The 15,999-nt window shown below is 34.1% G+C and overlaps 1 protein-coding gene and 1 long non-coding RNA gene across 6 annotated transcripts in view; one reads left to right on the top strand and one right to left on the bottom strand.

Annotated features, from left to right (window-relative positions):
• Positions 1-15,999, bottom strand: part of SNTG1 (syntrophin gamma 1) — a 318,906-nt gene that overhangs the window by 30,724 nt on the left and 272,183 nt on the right. For all 5 annotated transcript variants that reach the window (XM_088174809.1, XM_014881643.2, XM_088174814.1 and 2 more), the window contains 2 exons: positions 15,841-15,912; positions 1,181-1,333 (listed from right to left, as the gene is read on the bottom strand). In XM_088174809.1, the coding sequence (XP_088030935.1) occupies positions 1,181-1,333; positions 15,841-15,912 (225 nt within the window). The remainder of the gene's footprint in view (positions 1-1,180; positions 1,334-15,840; positions 15,913-15,999) is intronic.
• The window catches only part of LOC148225436 (uncharacterized), a 39,971-nt gene continuing 38,477 nt past the window's right edge, over positions 14,506-15,999 (top strand). The window contains exon 1 of the long non-coding RNA XR_015807316.1: positions 14,506-14,821. This is a non-coding gene — a long non-coding RNA (uncharacterized LOC148225436). The remainder of the gene's footprint in view (positions 14,822-15,999) is intronic.

Below are 15,999 nucleotides of genomic sequence, written 5' to 3'. Positions count from 1 at the left end.
ATAAGAAAGACAAAAACTCTCAAATATTAGTGGCAGAGGTCGTTATTATTGAAAGTTTTACACAGAAATCCTAGTCTTAGATTTTCCAGCATGCAAGTACAGCTTCAAAGATAAGAATAGTTTCTATAAAAGGTAAAAGCATATATGAATTTAAAAGAGAAAAGCAGAACCTCCCTTGACTCCTCTTGCAACAAAGGTACTCTGCATTAAAACTGATAGCAGTGTAGTTTTTGCAAATTGGATCTTCATTAGTACATACCAATTCAGTCCATCTGCCTGTGGTGGTTCACAGGTCAGAAAAGGGCTAATATATAACTAACTAACAGTTTGTCTGAATAAAAATATGCCAGTGCTTGCATTCCCAGGAGGACACAGATGTGTGAGCCAATACTTGCACAGGCTAATATGCTAACATGGCTCGAGTAGGTGTGTATAACTCCTGCCAACATCAACTAAAGCTGTTCTAACCATATATATGTTTCATTATTAGAAAATCAATATTACAGTTTGGATTAGGTGAATTATAATTATGGTGGGTGGCTTTTTTCTCCTTTTTAAAGTCAAAAATTCATGACTTTTTGGTCACATGAGAAGTTATCTTTAAACACTCTGATGTGTAATTTTGCTATAAAAAGTCACTAGTAATCTGTATTTGAATGTTGTCAATCTCTGCACTGTCATCTGACAATAGAATAAATAAGAAGGAACAAGAAATATGCAAAGAATAAATAATGTGTCTGAGGTACAATATTTGTTCTTGCTTGTATCCCATAAGCACTTCACTCAGTATATGCTCATTCCTGGTATCACAAGGACAACTTAATTCCTGCAAGGTTCTCTTGCGATATTCAGTAACAAATAAGGTAGCATGTAAACCAGGGAGAATATCTAAACAGCTGGATTTTTTCCCTGATCCATAGATTGTTTTTCCTTGTCTGTCCGTGAACTTCAGTTAACAAATATGTATCACGTTGCCACAATAACCCAAAGATTGTATTTCAGGTGACCTTTTCTGAAGGCTAGATTGCAAGCTGTTTGGGAACAGCAAAAACAATACTTACATAAAAGAGTAACAACTGGAGAGCTGCAGAAGGTTATAATATTTCTTAAATTACATCATTACTTCATGTGAGCCTTATCTGTGAATGCACCCGAAGATGATCACCAAGGCAGTTCTCACCTGTATCCGTTCAACTTCTAAAAAAGTTGCTGTTTGGAAGGCTTTTTCCCATAGTGTTAGGTCAGACTCTAGTTCCACAGAAAAGTAAAGATCTTCTCCAGATTCAGACTGGACACTGAAGCAATGTTTCCGACGGTCCAGTAGATCACTGTCCTGATGAAAACCTGAAGTTATATAATCTGGCATACATCAATTAATATTTTTAATTGCAAATATTTATGCTTCAAACCCAGCATTTTTAAATGGCATTTTAAATGACAGGAGTAATCACAGTCGCTGAGGAACTGAAATCAGGGGTTTGGTCTAAACATTGACATTTCAATGAATTATAAAAAGGATGCCTATATTCAGAATGGTACAGAACAGCTTATCTCAAGCAGTAACTTTAAATATTTTAACAAATCACTTCTTAAAAATGTTATCAGCTATACACTTTTAGATTAGATACATTCTTTGAAAGTTTTCCACTTTCTATTCACACAAGTAACACAAATATCAGCTTCTCTGACCTATTTGACTTACAGACCTTACTCTGGAAGGTCAGTCAAAGGAATATATTTATTTTAAGAAGTATGAAAAGTCCATATATTCTATTATCTTTATAGAGGCTAAAGAAAACAAGTTCATATTCTGGACGCTTACAAAATCCAACATACAATTAGTCTTTAAATGGATACTGCTGGTAGAGAATATAGTGGCTGCCCATGGTTAGGTTGCTGGCTTTGGTCCTAGAGGAGAAAATTACTTTTGGCTTTACTTTCAACATAATATCACACAATGGATACCAGGTTATAAATATTTAATAATTAATGATTGCTAGCTTTTGTAATCAGTACTAAACCAAAGAATTAGCAAGTTAATCAGGAAATTCATTCATTAAAATGTTTTCAATTTTTAAAAATTTTTATTTATGTAATATAAAGGATGCTTTATGCTAAAATTCAGGCATGTAATTTGCTCTTGTGAAAAATAGGTTTTTGGAAACAGGTTTAATTAATTTAGACCCTGCTACCTCAAGAGAAGTTGCTACAAGTCATAAGCTCACCAGCTGTCCTTGCCAATACATCTGGAGATTTGGGTATAAGTAGCCAGCTTGCAATTTCCATGAAGCTACTCCACAGCAAAGGGCAGAGTTAAGTTCAGTAAAGGAGACACAGGACAGTATTGCCTTCTGGTTATACACAACTTGAATAGACCAAGGGGAGCACAACCAGCTGATACAAGCTGGAAGAGCAGCTCACATTGCTCAAGTCAGCTCTCCCTGGGCAGAGAACCAGGAACCTAAAGCCGATTGAGAGCAAAATATATAAAACAGGAACCTGTCTGAAACCATCACTCTCAGGTACACAAGTAGGCATTGGGAGAGCAAGCACTAATTTCCTCCTTCCATTCATTCAGTAGAAATGTGAGAGACCTGTTCAAGAGAGCCAGTACAGAATGCATTCATGAATGCTTCAGGTTGAAGCCTGCTTTACAATTTCTAGAAGAATCAGCTATGAAGGCATCATACTCTCTCTTTGCAATCACCATGACCAAAATAAGTTGCTAGGATTTTAAAACGAGCAGCCACTGTGGAAAAATCTCCTTCCTTACTTCCATCAAGTGCTAAGCTTAGTATCTCTACAGTATTAAGTAATGTATGAATAAATCAGCATGAACATATTTGATCTTAAAAGACAGCATTTCCAAAAATAAGAATCTTCTTCCAGATTTTTTTTCCAAATATTCACAAGGATGTGTAGTTGAACCAGTTAGGTGTAGCTAAGTAATAGTCTATGTCCTATTGGAAATACCTTTTGTCTCTTTTTTGGTATTGCTTTCCCCCTGCCCCCCCCCCCCCCCCCCCCATTTTTTTTTTCCCTTTTCATTGAGGCCCTTCTTCTAAAACTGAAATGTCAATTCTGTTCACAGCATTCAAATAGAGGTTAATAATATCCAGGTTGCTGCTAATGACATCTATGCTCCATTGCACACACAGCCTCAAAGCACACGAGCAGCAGCGCTGTGACAAATGTTTAACCTTGTGGATATGTGCAGCAACCAAACACAGCATCATAGAGTAGCTTGGGTTGGAAGGGACCTTAAAGATCATCCAGCTCCAACCCCTTATGGCCATGGGCAGTGAAACCTTTCGCTTGATCACGTTACTCAGAGCCCATCCAGTCTGGCCTTGAGCACTTCCAGGGATAGGACATTCAGAACTTCTCTGGGCAACTTGTTCCAGTGCCTCACTATCCCCACAATAAAGAATTTCTTCCTAACATCTAACCTAAACCTACTCTCTTTCAGTTTGAAGCAATTGCTCCTTGTCCTGTTACTAGATGCTCTTGAAAAAAGTCCCTCTCGATCTTTTTATAGGATCCCCTTAGATACTGAAAGGCCACAATAAGTTCACCCTGAAGCCTTCTCACTTCCAGGCTGAACAATCTCAATTTTGGATGTGCAAGAGCACTGGGAAACCCTCATTCCTCCAGGGCAGAAAAGCTAATTCTTTCAGAATAACAGAATTTCTTCTCTAACAGATTTTACACGGGGGCTTGAACTCCCTGTGCTACCAGAGCTAAACCTGATTGAATGGGCCTGTTGGCCCATAGCCCAAAGGACCTATTCAGCATGGAGTGTGGCAAGACTCATGCGTAAGGTACATGTATTTCCTGGGGCAAGTTTTAGTTCTTCATAACCAGAGCCACAGAAGAAACTAAATATATTTTGAACTCATCTTTACCTATTCTTTACAAGAATTAGTAGAGAATAAGTAATTAGTAATGCAGACTTTTAAAGCTTTTCTGAAACATGACTATGTGGGATCACAGGAATCATTGGCTTTAAAATAACTGAAATAAATAACCCCTTTTTTCAAATGGGAGAGAGCTTAGTGCACACAGTTCCAGAAAGCATATCTCTATTTATCTGAGCTAAGGTTTGATGCTTTTAAATTGCACTCTTCGACTCTTCCAGTCTTACAGGTGTTTTTGTCTCCTATTGAGAAGAATATGCTGTCTAGGAAAAAGAGAAGAGCTATTGTGTAGACTGTGAAAAACAAAATATTAGAAGTTTCACTGAGATTGATCTCTGCTAAAAAGCTTTTGAAAAATGCAAACATCTCTGGAGGCTTTGAAGTGATTAAATAAAAACTTAGGTATTTTACTATCAACATTGCTAGTAATAATTGTACTAGGTTTTACTAAGCATTACATCAAACCTGATGATGAAAAAAGAGCCTAATGAGATCTACAATAATTATCCAAGCTTTTACTACTTACGTATGAAGATGAGAGCATGCTTTGATTTAGGGAAGTATTTCCCCTCAGTATTTTGCATATAAAAAGTTTAGAATATTTCAACTACTACATTATATACAACACATATAATGGACTAATTTATTTTTGGAATTTACATTCTGTGAAGTTCCTATTCAGAATGAAAACAAAATTCAACATCTCTCCACATATAATTTAACCAAATAATAATTTCAATTTGTGAATAGCTCTAATATATATACTTGTGATTTTGATACCAACATCTATGGTGAGGTCCATGATAAGAGAAATTTAAGTCAAATACATTTAAATTATGTATTTTAGTTTTTCTAAGATTGCAAACATACATATGAATAATATGTATAATATATAAATATTCCTTTCCTCATTAGCATTCCATCCTACTTGTAAAAACAGTTATATGCAAGGTTCCCTTTAGTACTGCTTCTGCAACTTCTGCTTTTTCTGCACAATCCTTCTTTAATTTTGCATTTCTTCTCAAGCATTAAAAATCTGTATTCTAGGTTTATGGAATGCAATAATTTGTACTATAGATAACTGGACAAAACAATATGTAGGCAAAGCTAAAAGAGAACTATCCAAATGTTATTATAAAGGCAGGAATTTAAAGCACTTTTTTTCTTTTCTTTTTTTTTTAAGGAATCCAATCGGAAATTGTCCAAAAGTCTGCAAATTTAAAAAAAAACCAACTTGTCAGGAGTCTCAAAACCAAGTCTCGATGAAGCAGGAATCTTCATTAACTAATATTTACCAAACCACTGCTTCAACTAAAATATAAATGTCATTGTACCAATTTAAGAATCTGCTATGACCCTGTATTATTATATTCACTTACTAGTCAATGATGGAAATGAGCCAATTTCATGTTGATTTTTTAAGAACCCTTTCATACTGATAATGATTAGTTGTACTGTTTGCCCCTGATATTCTTGTGAATTAACAAAACTGTCTGAAGAGAAATACACAAAACTTTTAGCAGTATACTAATTCTCACTAGAGGATATGTAGTCCTGCTGAAGGATGGGCTGTGATGAAAGACATTGGCTTACACCCAGCTTCAGGGTAATCCAGCATCTCTGCTGACAGGACAGTATGACTCCTGCTTGCCTAATTAATAATGATATCCATGTTAAGTGGGAGTAATAAATTTGTCCATGGGAACTAAGCATGGCTCATTAGGCAGGTCCTTCCAAATTAAGGCAAAATGCTTCTTTATCACTAAATAGTGACTTCGCCTTCTCTTTTGCAGGGCTAACCTCTACTCTTTTGAAAGACTAATCTTTCCAGAGGCAGCACTACTGCTTTCTGATTACTTGTGTCTTTTCATTTTAAGTATGATGAGTACATTAAATACTCATATTTTGGCTATTATTTTAATCTGCTAAAATGCGTGAGTCCCTCACCTCTTGTGATAGTCAATGAGAGTTGAGCTCTTCTATTCTACAAAGCTCTCTGCAGCAGAAAACAAAGCAATATTTGACACTTTCATGCTCATGGCATGATTTTTACCCAGGAGGTGCTCAATAATTTCCTGGAAGTCTGATTTACCTATGAAATTACATGTAATATACAGAGTGGCATATATATTTTGCCATGGAACTGTAAACATTAGTGACTGGCAAGCAGTTTTTGACATGAACAACATTTCATGTAAGATGTTCAAAACCATCCTACATAGATAAAATAGACCTTGACTTTCAAGAAAGTTCCATTTCAGCTTAAAATGAGGTAAGTATTCATGTCTCTCATATTAATTATAACACTTCTTCAAAACAAAGGAGAAAACAAACAAAATCTGTTTTTTCTTTGTTGACTAATTTAGATAGTTCTGCCAAAAGAAATCTGTCCTATTATAATCAAGATTCAAACCTAGCACCTAAATTCTCTGAAGATAAAAAGCATTTTCTCATGCAAGAACTCCAAAGCAACTGTAAAAATGAATCACATCATGCCTTTACACTTGCTGGCATCAGTGCCCTGACTGTTTTACTGTTTGTGTCTCCTTTCACCTATCAGTTCTGGCTACATAAACATACATCCTTCTTTTTAAGGGCATATAATGATTTATTTCTTCAGCTGGAATTTTGGGAACACTTTGCTTGAGTATTGCCATTAGTTGCTATGGTGATGGTTCTAATAGCATTTACAGGCAGCAGGGACAGATTCACTACAGATTGAAAAAAAGATATAGCTTCTCCAGAATATCCTCATTACTCAAGTAACAAATTAAGAATATCCATGCAGGCATGTGTTTGCTCATAGCTCATCTTATTTGGACCCTTCTGAATTTTATTGTTAAGAGGTGTAAAAAAAGTTGAAATGGCAAATATATACATATATATATATATATACACACACACACACACATACACATTTAAGTAAATACAGAATTGCAGCCAAACTGAAACTGGACAGAATATATTTTGATGTTCAGATTTTACAAAAAGTATGTTTACTCAAGGGGGAAACTGTTTATAATTGCAGGATAAATTTTGCTTTCAATTAAATTTCCATTAGAAAGATCTGTCTGATGTCTGGAGAGAAATAGAAAGGTTCATTCCCTGTATTCCATTAGGTTCAGCAGTAAGCTTGAATCTTTCATATTCTGCCTGAATAGGAAAATTAATTTCCTATTCTGTCTGATTAAAAGACAGTCTTGAAGACCCTCATCTGAATCAGAGCAAGAATCTGAAAACAGGTTTCCTCTGAGTCAGTGCCATAATCGTGTCTATTTCTTAATGAAATTACTGAGAAACTTATCTTTTTGCCATATGAGGAAAATTTTCAAAATGTTCATAAAACCTATTAATCTTTTCAGAAAATAAATATTATAATACTTTCTTGAGAGGCATTAGTGGTTAGTTTCTGTTACAGAGAAATCAAAGATGAGTATAATTACAAATAGATACTAAAAAATGTGCTGATCATCTCCTTGGAGAGTTGCTAAGGCTTTTTACCTCTCCAACTTTGAGACATTATTTGCTGGAAATTAAGTTTAAGAACAGATCCCGTGAGAGTAAATATAATGATAATGGATAGCAGTGCTAAAGAGTGATCCTATCTTTTCATTCTGACCCTTTTTAGAAGGAGTTTCTCAGATTTAAACAATTGCAGCTGATTTTTTCCCCCATGTTAGTTGTCTGCTGAGGATAACGTATTTTATATTATAGTTAAAGCAGCTAAATCAGTTCTCTATAATAAATTAGGAAAAGGAATTAAATAGGATTGTCCCAGTTAAAAAGAAAGAAAGAAAAAGAGAAGCATCAGCCCCCAAATCTGCTTTTTAGGCTGCTCCAGGACTTCTGTTCTTCGGACTAGCAAAGGCTGATTCAGGTACAGCCATGGGAAGAAAAGTGAAGATCTATCAAAAAAACTTAGTTGTTCTGGGCAAAATATGACTGTTACCATTTTGAAGATTTCATTCTGAACATTCTGCATCCTCATGGTGTATAGGAAGAGAACCTTCCCTATATATACACCTGTCAGGAGTTATCCTACTGGCCATGGTAAGTGAGAACAGGATACTCTGTTTCCTTAAAGTGTCTGTGCACCTCTTCAAGAAGAGAAAAAAAACTGACTCAACAGCAGAAGTGGACAAAGAAATTACATGGAAGAAAAGTTCCTTTCATTCTCATTTTTGTCAATTTTTGTGTTTGGGTTTTTTCCCCCAACTTTAGATGTATTTGTTTTAAAGGCAGGAAAATATCTTCCTCATGAAGAACACAAACATTGGAATGAAAATAATTAAACAGGATTTAATAAAAATTTGGAAAATTACCCACCAAACTGATTATTTATTATATAAAAGAATTACCCACTTGACTGCATACTCTTTCTTATTTAGCTTCCTTTCTTTCTTGGACAGAATTCCTTTCTCTAATAGCTTGTCAATACGTCAAGGAGAGAGTACATTAGAATAGCACAGTGCAAAGCATTTGAGTGGAATATCAGTATGAATATCAGAAAATTTGTATAAGCAAATATGTAAAAAAAAATTTTTCCATGTACTTGCTAAAAGTGCTAAGAAAAAAATTAAAAAGCGACTGTGGTAAAAAAGGCCCTATCATAAAATGACAACATAAAGCTTTTTTAGGAAATTAATATTTCTGGTTTCACTGCTGATTCTGGCTGTTGAAAGTAATCAACATTTAGACCTCCACTGAGAAGAGAATGCACCAAATGAAGTTTTGAATAGTTGCCGCTAAGACAGGAACGATTTATTTCATAAAATGATTGGGACACAGTTCCAGTGAAAAAATACAAAATTATCACTGTTGCATGAATTCCTAGAGTCACAAATTATTTGTGTAATAAAACTATAGCATCTCAAGATAAATTTAAGTATTGTGATAGCCAGAAATAAAGATTGGCAAAAATTCAAATAATTAAAGTCTGTGACCATAAAATAAGAGAAAATTGATTAATCAGAAAAAATATTATGCAAAGATCTACTAAAATTGAAGAGTCAGAGTATATTAGTTAATACAATACTGAATCACTCCAGTTTTTAGAGATGCTCTGATTAGATTAAGTCAATGGAGGGAAACTTCTCAAGCTGCCGATAAATCTCAAGTATCTTGGATTTAAGGCATATACTTGTCTTTCCTAAGTATCCTTACACAATATTTATATTTCACACCTTATTTCTGCTCTTTTTCAACATTCCCTTTGGCTTATGTTAAAAGTTAATTTGGTTTTGCTTTTCAAGGATGTTGCAATAGCCCTGTCAGTCTCATAACTAGATAGGCAACAAAAAGCAATTTCTGAAACAGAGAGGTTGCAGAAGTAATTTAAAAATTTATTTTCTGTATTTGTTACTTTTTTTGTTTTCGTCTGTGTGTTTATCTTGTTATTTCTTCCAGGAAGAAGGATCAGACTCTGAGATTGGCAGCCCCAGCCCAACACAAGTCATTTATTTTTCACCCAATAGGTGACAGTTTATATTAATATTGCATAAGAAATGTCAGGAAAAGGCGAGGCGGGGGGAGTTAATAAAAAAGGAGAAACCTCTCTAAAGTTACAGGGAAACATGAAAAGCGTTATTTAATAAGCTTACATTTCAAATATTGTTTGTCCTTCCTTTCTGAACCAAACAAACATTGGACAAGCCTTTATACAGTGATAGTTGTCATGCACAAAATAACATTGCCTCTTTGCTTTCAGAAAAGACTCTTACATGGTGCTGCAGAGTTACAGCAACATCAACACCTTTAACACACAGGGCCCATTACAGTTTTCCAGATTAACATGAATTAGGGCTTGTATAACCATGTGCATGTTGAGGAGAAACGAGCTGAAATCACATACAGAATCACAGGAAACATGTATGATCTGGCCAGATGTGCAGCCATCTCATGCCTATCTCTGTTCATGGTGGGAGCAGCTACACACCAGCTTACACTTAAAAGGATCCAGTCGTGGAAATTCAGTGGCCTTGTCAGGAACTCTATTTCAGCACAGAAGTTTTCTTTATGGCCTAACTGAATCCAGCTTAGTATTAGCTTTGATGCCAGTGGACATGGAGATATTTATGACTATTATTATTTTTTTTATCTTACAAGACAACTGTAATTCTATTTAGAGGAGAAACAGATCCTCTTTTCTGTGGAAACATTAGATATTATTAAATGTAGGACAGAAGGCAAACCAAAGACTGAAAATTACTTCATTTGTTTTCAACTGAAATACTCAACAGTTTAGCGTTCTTTCCAAGAACTGGCTAAACCCCAGCTGAAAATCTAATATTCCTTGGATGTAGCATTAACCTAGTCATAAAACGGATTCATTACTTCTGCCTCTTAAGCATTTTGAGTGCAAAGTATTTTAGTTGAATCACATTAGGATGCAAGTCTCACCATTGAGCAAACCATATGAATGATAGACCTCAAAGTATGTTCACTACCAGTTTATGTGTCTATTGGCATTATTTTTAAAATTTATCTAAATACATTAATATTGTCAGTAGTTTCCCATCCTTTTTATATCATCCTTTTCCCACACTTGACTTACTGGAAATGGACAGCATAATTACAGGCAATTTAAGTGGGAAAAATTAACATAACTACGTTTGAGGATTTTACACATACTAACAGCTAAAATATGGAAGGAATCACAAGTCTTCCGAGACACCAGGTTGGTCCTGATTAATATAGAAAGAAAATCATAGCTGCACTGATGTGAATGGTACTAACTATAAACACCAATGATTCACTACCCTGACATCTTGCCAGCATAGACTGCCTTCCACAGTTACCCTCAAATTTCATTTCAGAGCTGATCTGACACTTGAATATGTTTCCTCTTTTATTCTGATTAAAGCATGCTCTGACTATGAATCTCCTAATATTTTTGTATGACACTGAAGACAGGAGGCAGGTGACTGAACTATACAAAGCATTTTCTCACAATTTAAAGGAGATATTTGGATGAGCTGATGAATATAAGTAACTGAAGCAAAAAGGACAGAGAAGTGAAAATTCTTATGTTATTCTTCCTAATTTACCTGAAATGTAACAAAATTTTCTACACTCTATACAGAAAAATTATTTAAATATTTAAACTATTTACAAATTTATTGAAGATATTTAAATCTTATTAAATTATACACACAAATCCACGCACTCTCAAAACACATGTTAAAATTGTGTGTCAAGAGATAGCAAAAAGACATATACAGTTAAATCAGCTCAGAAATACTGAACAGGATAAAAACACCTACCTTTCTGAAGTTAGTGATAGAATTACCTGCTTTTCTGTAATATTGAATATTGTTCAATAGCAACATTAAAATTAGTTGGCTGTTAATGAGACTTTATTCCCCAAAATAAAGGATAAGAATAATGGGAGAATAAATTAGAAATATTTATTAATAGCAAATTCTTCCAGCAATTCTATTGAAAATGACTCATAGATACATTTTAATGTCACAAGTGCTATCATTACATTATCTTGCCTGACAGATTTCTTAACAAGGATCACAGATTTTCATCCACATGCTAGTGTCACTGTCTCATTAGCATTAGTCTGAATAAACTTGTGATTTAAAAAAAGTGGTTTAAATGCTATTAACTTCATACTGGTACCGTTCACTGACAATCAGCACAGCTTTTACAGTTCCTACTTTCTTCACCATTTTAAGACTTTGATTTTTACCCACTTTCTTTTTACCTGCTTATTTTTAAAGAGTTCTTCAGTGCCTTGTTTTCTCTCTGCTTCCACCCCTTAAACAACAGACCTATTGAATTTTTAATAAATTATTTAATATGCTAACGAATTTATGCATTTATGCCCCCAGGTCTTAAGTTATTTGCATCTCCATAAATGCTCCTTTTGCATCAAATATAGCCCACTGCTGTTTGCCATTATTTCACAATGAATAATTTAAACCAATTAAATTAAAATGTGATTTTTGTACTCAGCCTGTTTTAGCTAGGTTTCATGTCAAAAATTATCATTTCATCCCCAAAATCTTGACAATGAAGAGCATATTTATGTGATATGAATTTTTATTTGGTAGTTTGTTAACTTTATACAGAACCTTTTTTCATGTCACATTATTGTTATGGTAGTGTATGAAAATGGTTTGTGGTATAAGGGTTTGTTTTCTTTTTTCTTTTCTATTTTTATACGATATAAAATTGTAAATACTCAATCAAGGGATCAATGATCTTTTGCTGAGTTTCTGTCAATGAAACTGTTTTTCATACAGTGAAAAGACAGCTTTTTAAAGTGCATTTTTATGCTTCAAATTTTATGGGTCTTCCTGATTATTTAGAAGGCCCTAATCAAATTAGAATAGAGACTTAATGCCTTGCTTCCTTTTCCATTTCTTTGTAATCTAACCCACAAAATAAAGGAAAAAAGTATACAATTACAACAAAAATAGTCATTTTAGAGCATTATAAATATGAATCCACTAGCTATAAATCAGATTATAATCTCTGATATCTCTGAATAAGTTGCAGAATATCCTGCCTTTTAGCTGCTTGAGACTAAGGCAACTGTGACAATTGAAAATGGCATCCCAGTCTTCTATATCATTTGTGAAAGGAATCAGTCTTTCGAATGGATACAGGAGGAAAAAGAACACTAAACACATGCAAGTATATATAAACAAAACATTGGTCATGGTGGCAGCCAAGTTTTGGGTTTTATTTAACATCTTTGGACTATATATTCCTTCTGAAGATTAAATCAGTTAAGTACTTTGTGATACACAAAGTATTATGTGTAGACATTAATATTTATTTACTATTTAATATTTTTGCTGCTACCAGAAGAGCAATTATTCTCTCATCCTGAAACACTAAAATATTAATATGCATTCAGTAGGATCTGGGAGTTCATATTCTCTACTGTAGTGCTTGTCATGAAGAGAAACTTAGAGAAATCTCAATTTACAAACAATTCTATTTAAAAAGACAAACTTAGGGTAGTAAGCGTCTCTAATCCCGACTGTTCTCGTGAAGTTAATCAGAATTTTAGCCACAATTAAGGTGTGGAAAATGGAGAAAAAATGCTTACAGTCATATTAAGTAAAGTCCTGTCCTTGTGGCATGAGGGGCAGTTATTGAAATTGCCAGTATACACAGGAGAAAATACTAGCTACCTTGGATGACAGTTGCATCCTAATGAACAAAAGTCTAAATATGGACAATTTTTTAAAAAATATCTCATTCAGGTGAAAGCAAGCCATGTAATACAGATACACTTTGCTTAGTAAATGATGTGATAACTCTAAAGCACTACTTCTCACTCCTGAGCTAACTTATAAAAAAGTTAACACAACCTACTTGCAAGTCCTCCTACTTGAAGTGAATATTAGCCAGAAAAGCTGTGTCATTCTCCAAATCAAATAGATTTATAGCAAAAAAATAGCATTTGAGGTACTATAGAAGAGAATAAGTTTGAAGGTGATCACAAAACACCAGAATAACTCTTTTTTTTTTTTTTTTTTTTTTTTTTTTTTTTTTTTTTTTTTTTTTTTTTCCTTAGTGTGGCCTCTGGTCTAAAAAACACCCATGGCTTAAATGGAGACTTTTAAGATGCTGGCATAAAATCTGAACAAAACCTTGAGTTTCTACAGATGTTCAACGTAGTAGTGTAATGGGAAGCTGTTTTTCTTGGTTTTACTTGCTTTTATATTTAGTGAAACCATAGTTAAGTTCTATAGTACCTGCTGTAGGAAACTAGAATATGGTGAAGATTAATGCTCCAATGTCAGAAACTGCAATTCCATTGCAATGATTTTTCCACTTCCAGTTTTTATTATTTACAGGTATTGGTTATCTAAAGAACCTGCTTGAAACATTTCAGGATTTTATAAGCCTGACCATATTTACAGAAAAAAACTGAATAACTGAATATGAATAAAGTAATAAAGAAACACATAAATTATATTCTTATATTACTTATGCTGGAATTGCCTCTCTTTTAATATCATTTGAGGCTGGAAGATCTACAACTTTTCCCAGACAGTTTTGAGGGGTGGATGATCAAAAAAACCCTCAGCATATTTGTACTCTTTTCTCTGCTTCCACACAACAGTGCCAGGAAGGCACTGGTTTAGGTTTTACTGCTTTGTGAACTGTCTCCTTGCCTGTAATAACTTCTGCTACATGGCTGAGAAATGGAAACAAAAACAAAAAACAAAAAACAACAACAACAAAAAAAAACCCACAAAAAAACCCCCTCAAACAAAACAAACAAACAAACAATCAAACAACAAAAACAAACAAACAAACAAACAAACACCTCAAAAAACCCCCAAAACTCAGTGTGTTGGTATACATGAATAGGGGACACAGAAAAAAAGAGTGGGGAAGGAAAAATGGCTAAAAATTGCAAATGAGTTAAGAAGAGCATCAACAAAGGCAAACGACTAAAAGAAAAGAAGAAGAAGCTGTCAATTGCAGAAAATTATATAGCACACATTCCGCAAATTTCTGTTCAAAGAGTATAAAAAAATCAATGGATAAGTCATTAGGAGTCATCCTGGCTCCAAAGCACTAGTTCTCTGACAAAGAAGAGCTACCTTGATGTTTACTGCATTAAGCCCAAGGCCTGAAGCAATCAGAAGTTACCAAAGGGAATGGGAAAAAAGTGCATGCAATAAGTGGCATTTTTCAACTCTTTCAAAGCTGGAGTGTGCTCTTAGAGCATTGCTCATTTACATGCTCAGGGCAATGCCTTCATTGAGTGAACAACTTGTCCTGTTACTCCTCTCCCTAATGAGCATTTCTAAGGAGCTAATATTTGCACACACTCGGTAATTGAAGGGCACAGCACAGTGATGGGATGCTCTGCATTTGGGATGTTCTACTCCTTGATGAAGACTCCAGACCTCACAGACAACATAGAGGTAAAAGAAAACTTTTCACTTCTCTGTTCAGATTGCTAGTAAAGAGGATTTTTTCAGACTATAAACTTGTTGCTTTTTTTTTCTTTTGAAGTCTCAAATGTAAAAGGTTTCTGAATTTTATTGAGCCATTCCAACTTTAATCTTCCTACCTAAGGAAAATATAGTGTACCTATGTGACCTACAAAACCTAAGAAATGTATCATTTATGTCAGTAAAATGTCTTCCCAGTGGGAAGCATTTTAAAAATATGGTATTTTCATGTTTCTCGTTGATACTAGTCTGCCTCTGCTTAGATAAAACTATAGAAATGTTAAAACTACCTTTTACATAATTTAGACCCCAAACCACCCCAAACCAACATAAACCAGATAGCCCTTCACATGAATATAAAAAGGCATCTTTCTTTTCATTTGAGAAATTTTGAGCATCTGTTTGTCACTGCTTTTAAAACAGAGGAAAGACCAGATAAAATAATTCTGATTGAATTCAGAATTAAAAATTAAAAGCAATGTACAATAATTGTCTTATTAATTTGCTACTCATAATTTTAACTTTCTAAACATGTATCATTATCTCTTCTCATTTATTACACTTCAAGCAGACTGGAGAAAATGGAAAAATTAAGACAAAAGTTTTCTGAATGGTATTGCATATTTTAAAGACTGGTCTCAGTCCTAGTGAAATCATACATTGCAGCTGCTATAACAACATATTTGAAAACAACCAAACTGATCACTGTTTCTTTGGGTCCTCAGTTAGAAATATTACACTAGTTAAATGTGACATTAAAGTGAATCTGTAAATCCCATACAGCATCATGGAGAAATAAGGGAGTTTTCTATTCAAAATCAGTTTATTTCCAATTTTGCCATGCCTTCTAGTTTGATTCTGTGTCTATTAACACCAGGACTTCTGATATTTGACTTTAAAGGGAAAATAATAGATCTTTTTCTGCAAGGTAGTTGTGTTATGCTCTTGTCTGTCAAAGTGGCAATTTATTTTGTACTTTCTTATCATACCTTGAGAATTTTGCACATTATCTCATAAACTGAAAATGTTTTCTCAGCTCGTGTCCAATCCCAGGTTGTGACCTTTAAAAAACAAACAAAACACAAAAAAACAGAAAAAGAGATGAAATTATTGTTGTTGGTTTCAAAAGTTAAGTTTATTAACAAAAA

The sequence above is a fragment of the Sturnus vulgaris genome, chromosome 1 (assembly GCF_052056855.1).
Source record: "Sturnus vulgaris isolate bStuVul1 chromosome 1, bStuVul1.hap1, whole genome shotgun sequence".
In the NCBI taxonomy this organism is placed as follows: domain Eukaryota; kingdom Metazoa; phylum Chordata; class Aves; order Passeriformes; family Sturnidae; genus Sturnus; species Sturnus vulgaris.
The sequence above is the reverse complement of the archived record's forward strand: the minus strand, read 5'-3'. Positions and strand labels throughout refer to the sequence as shown.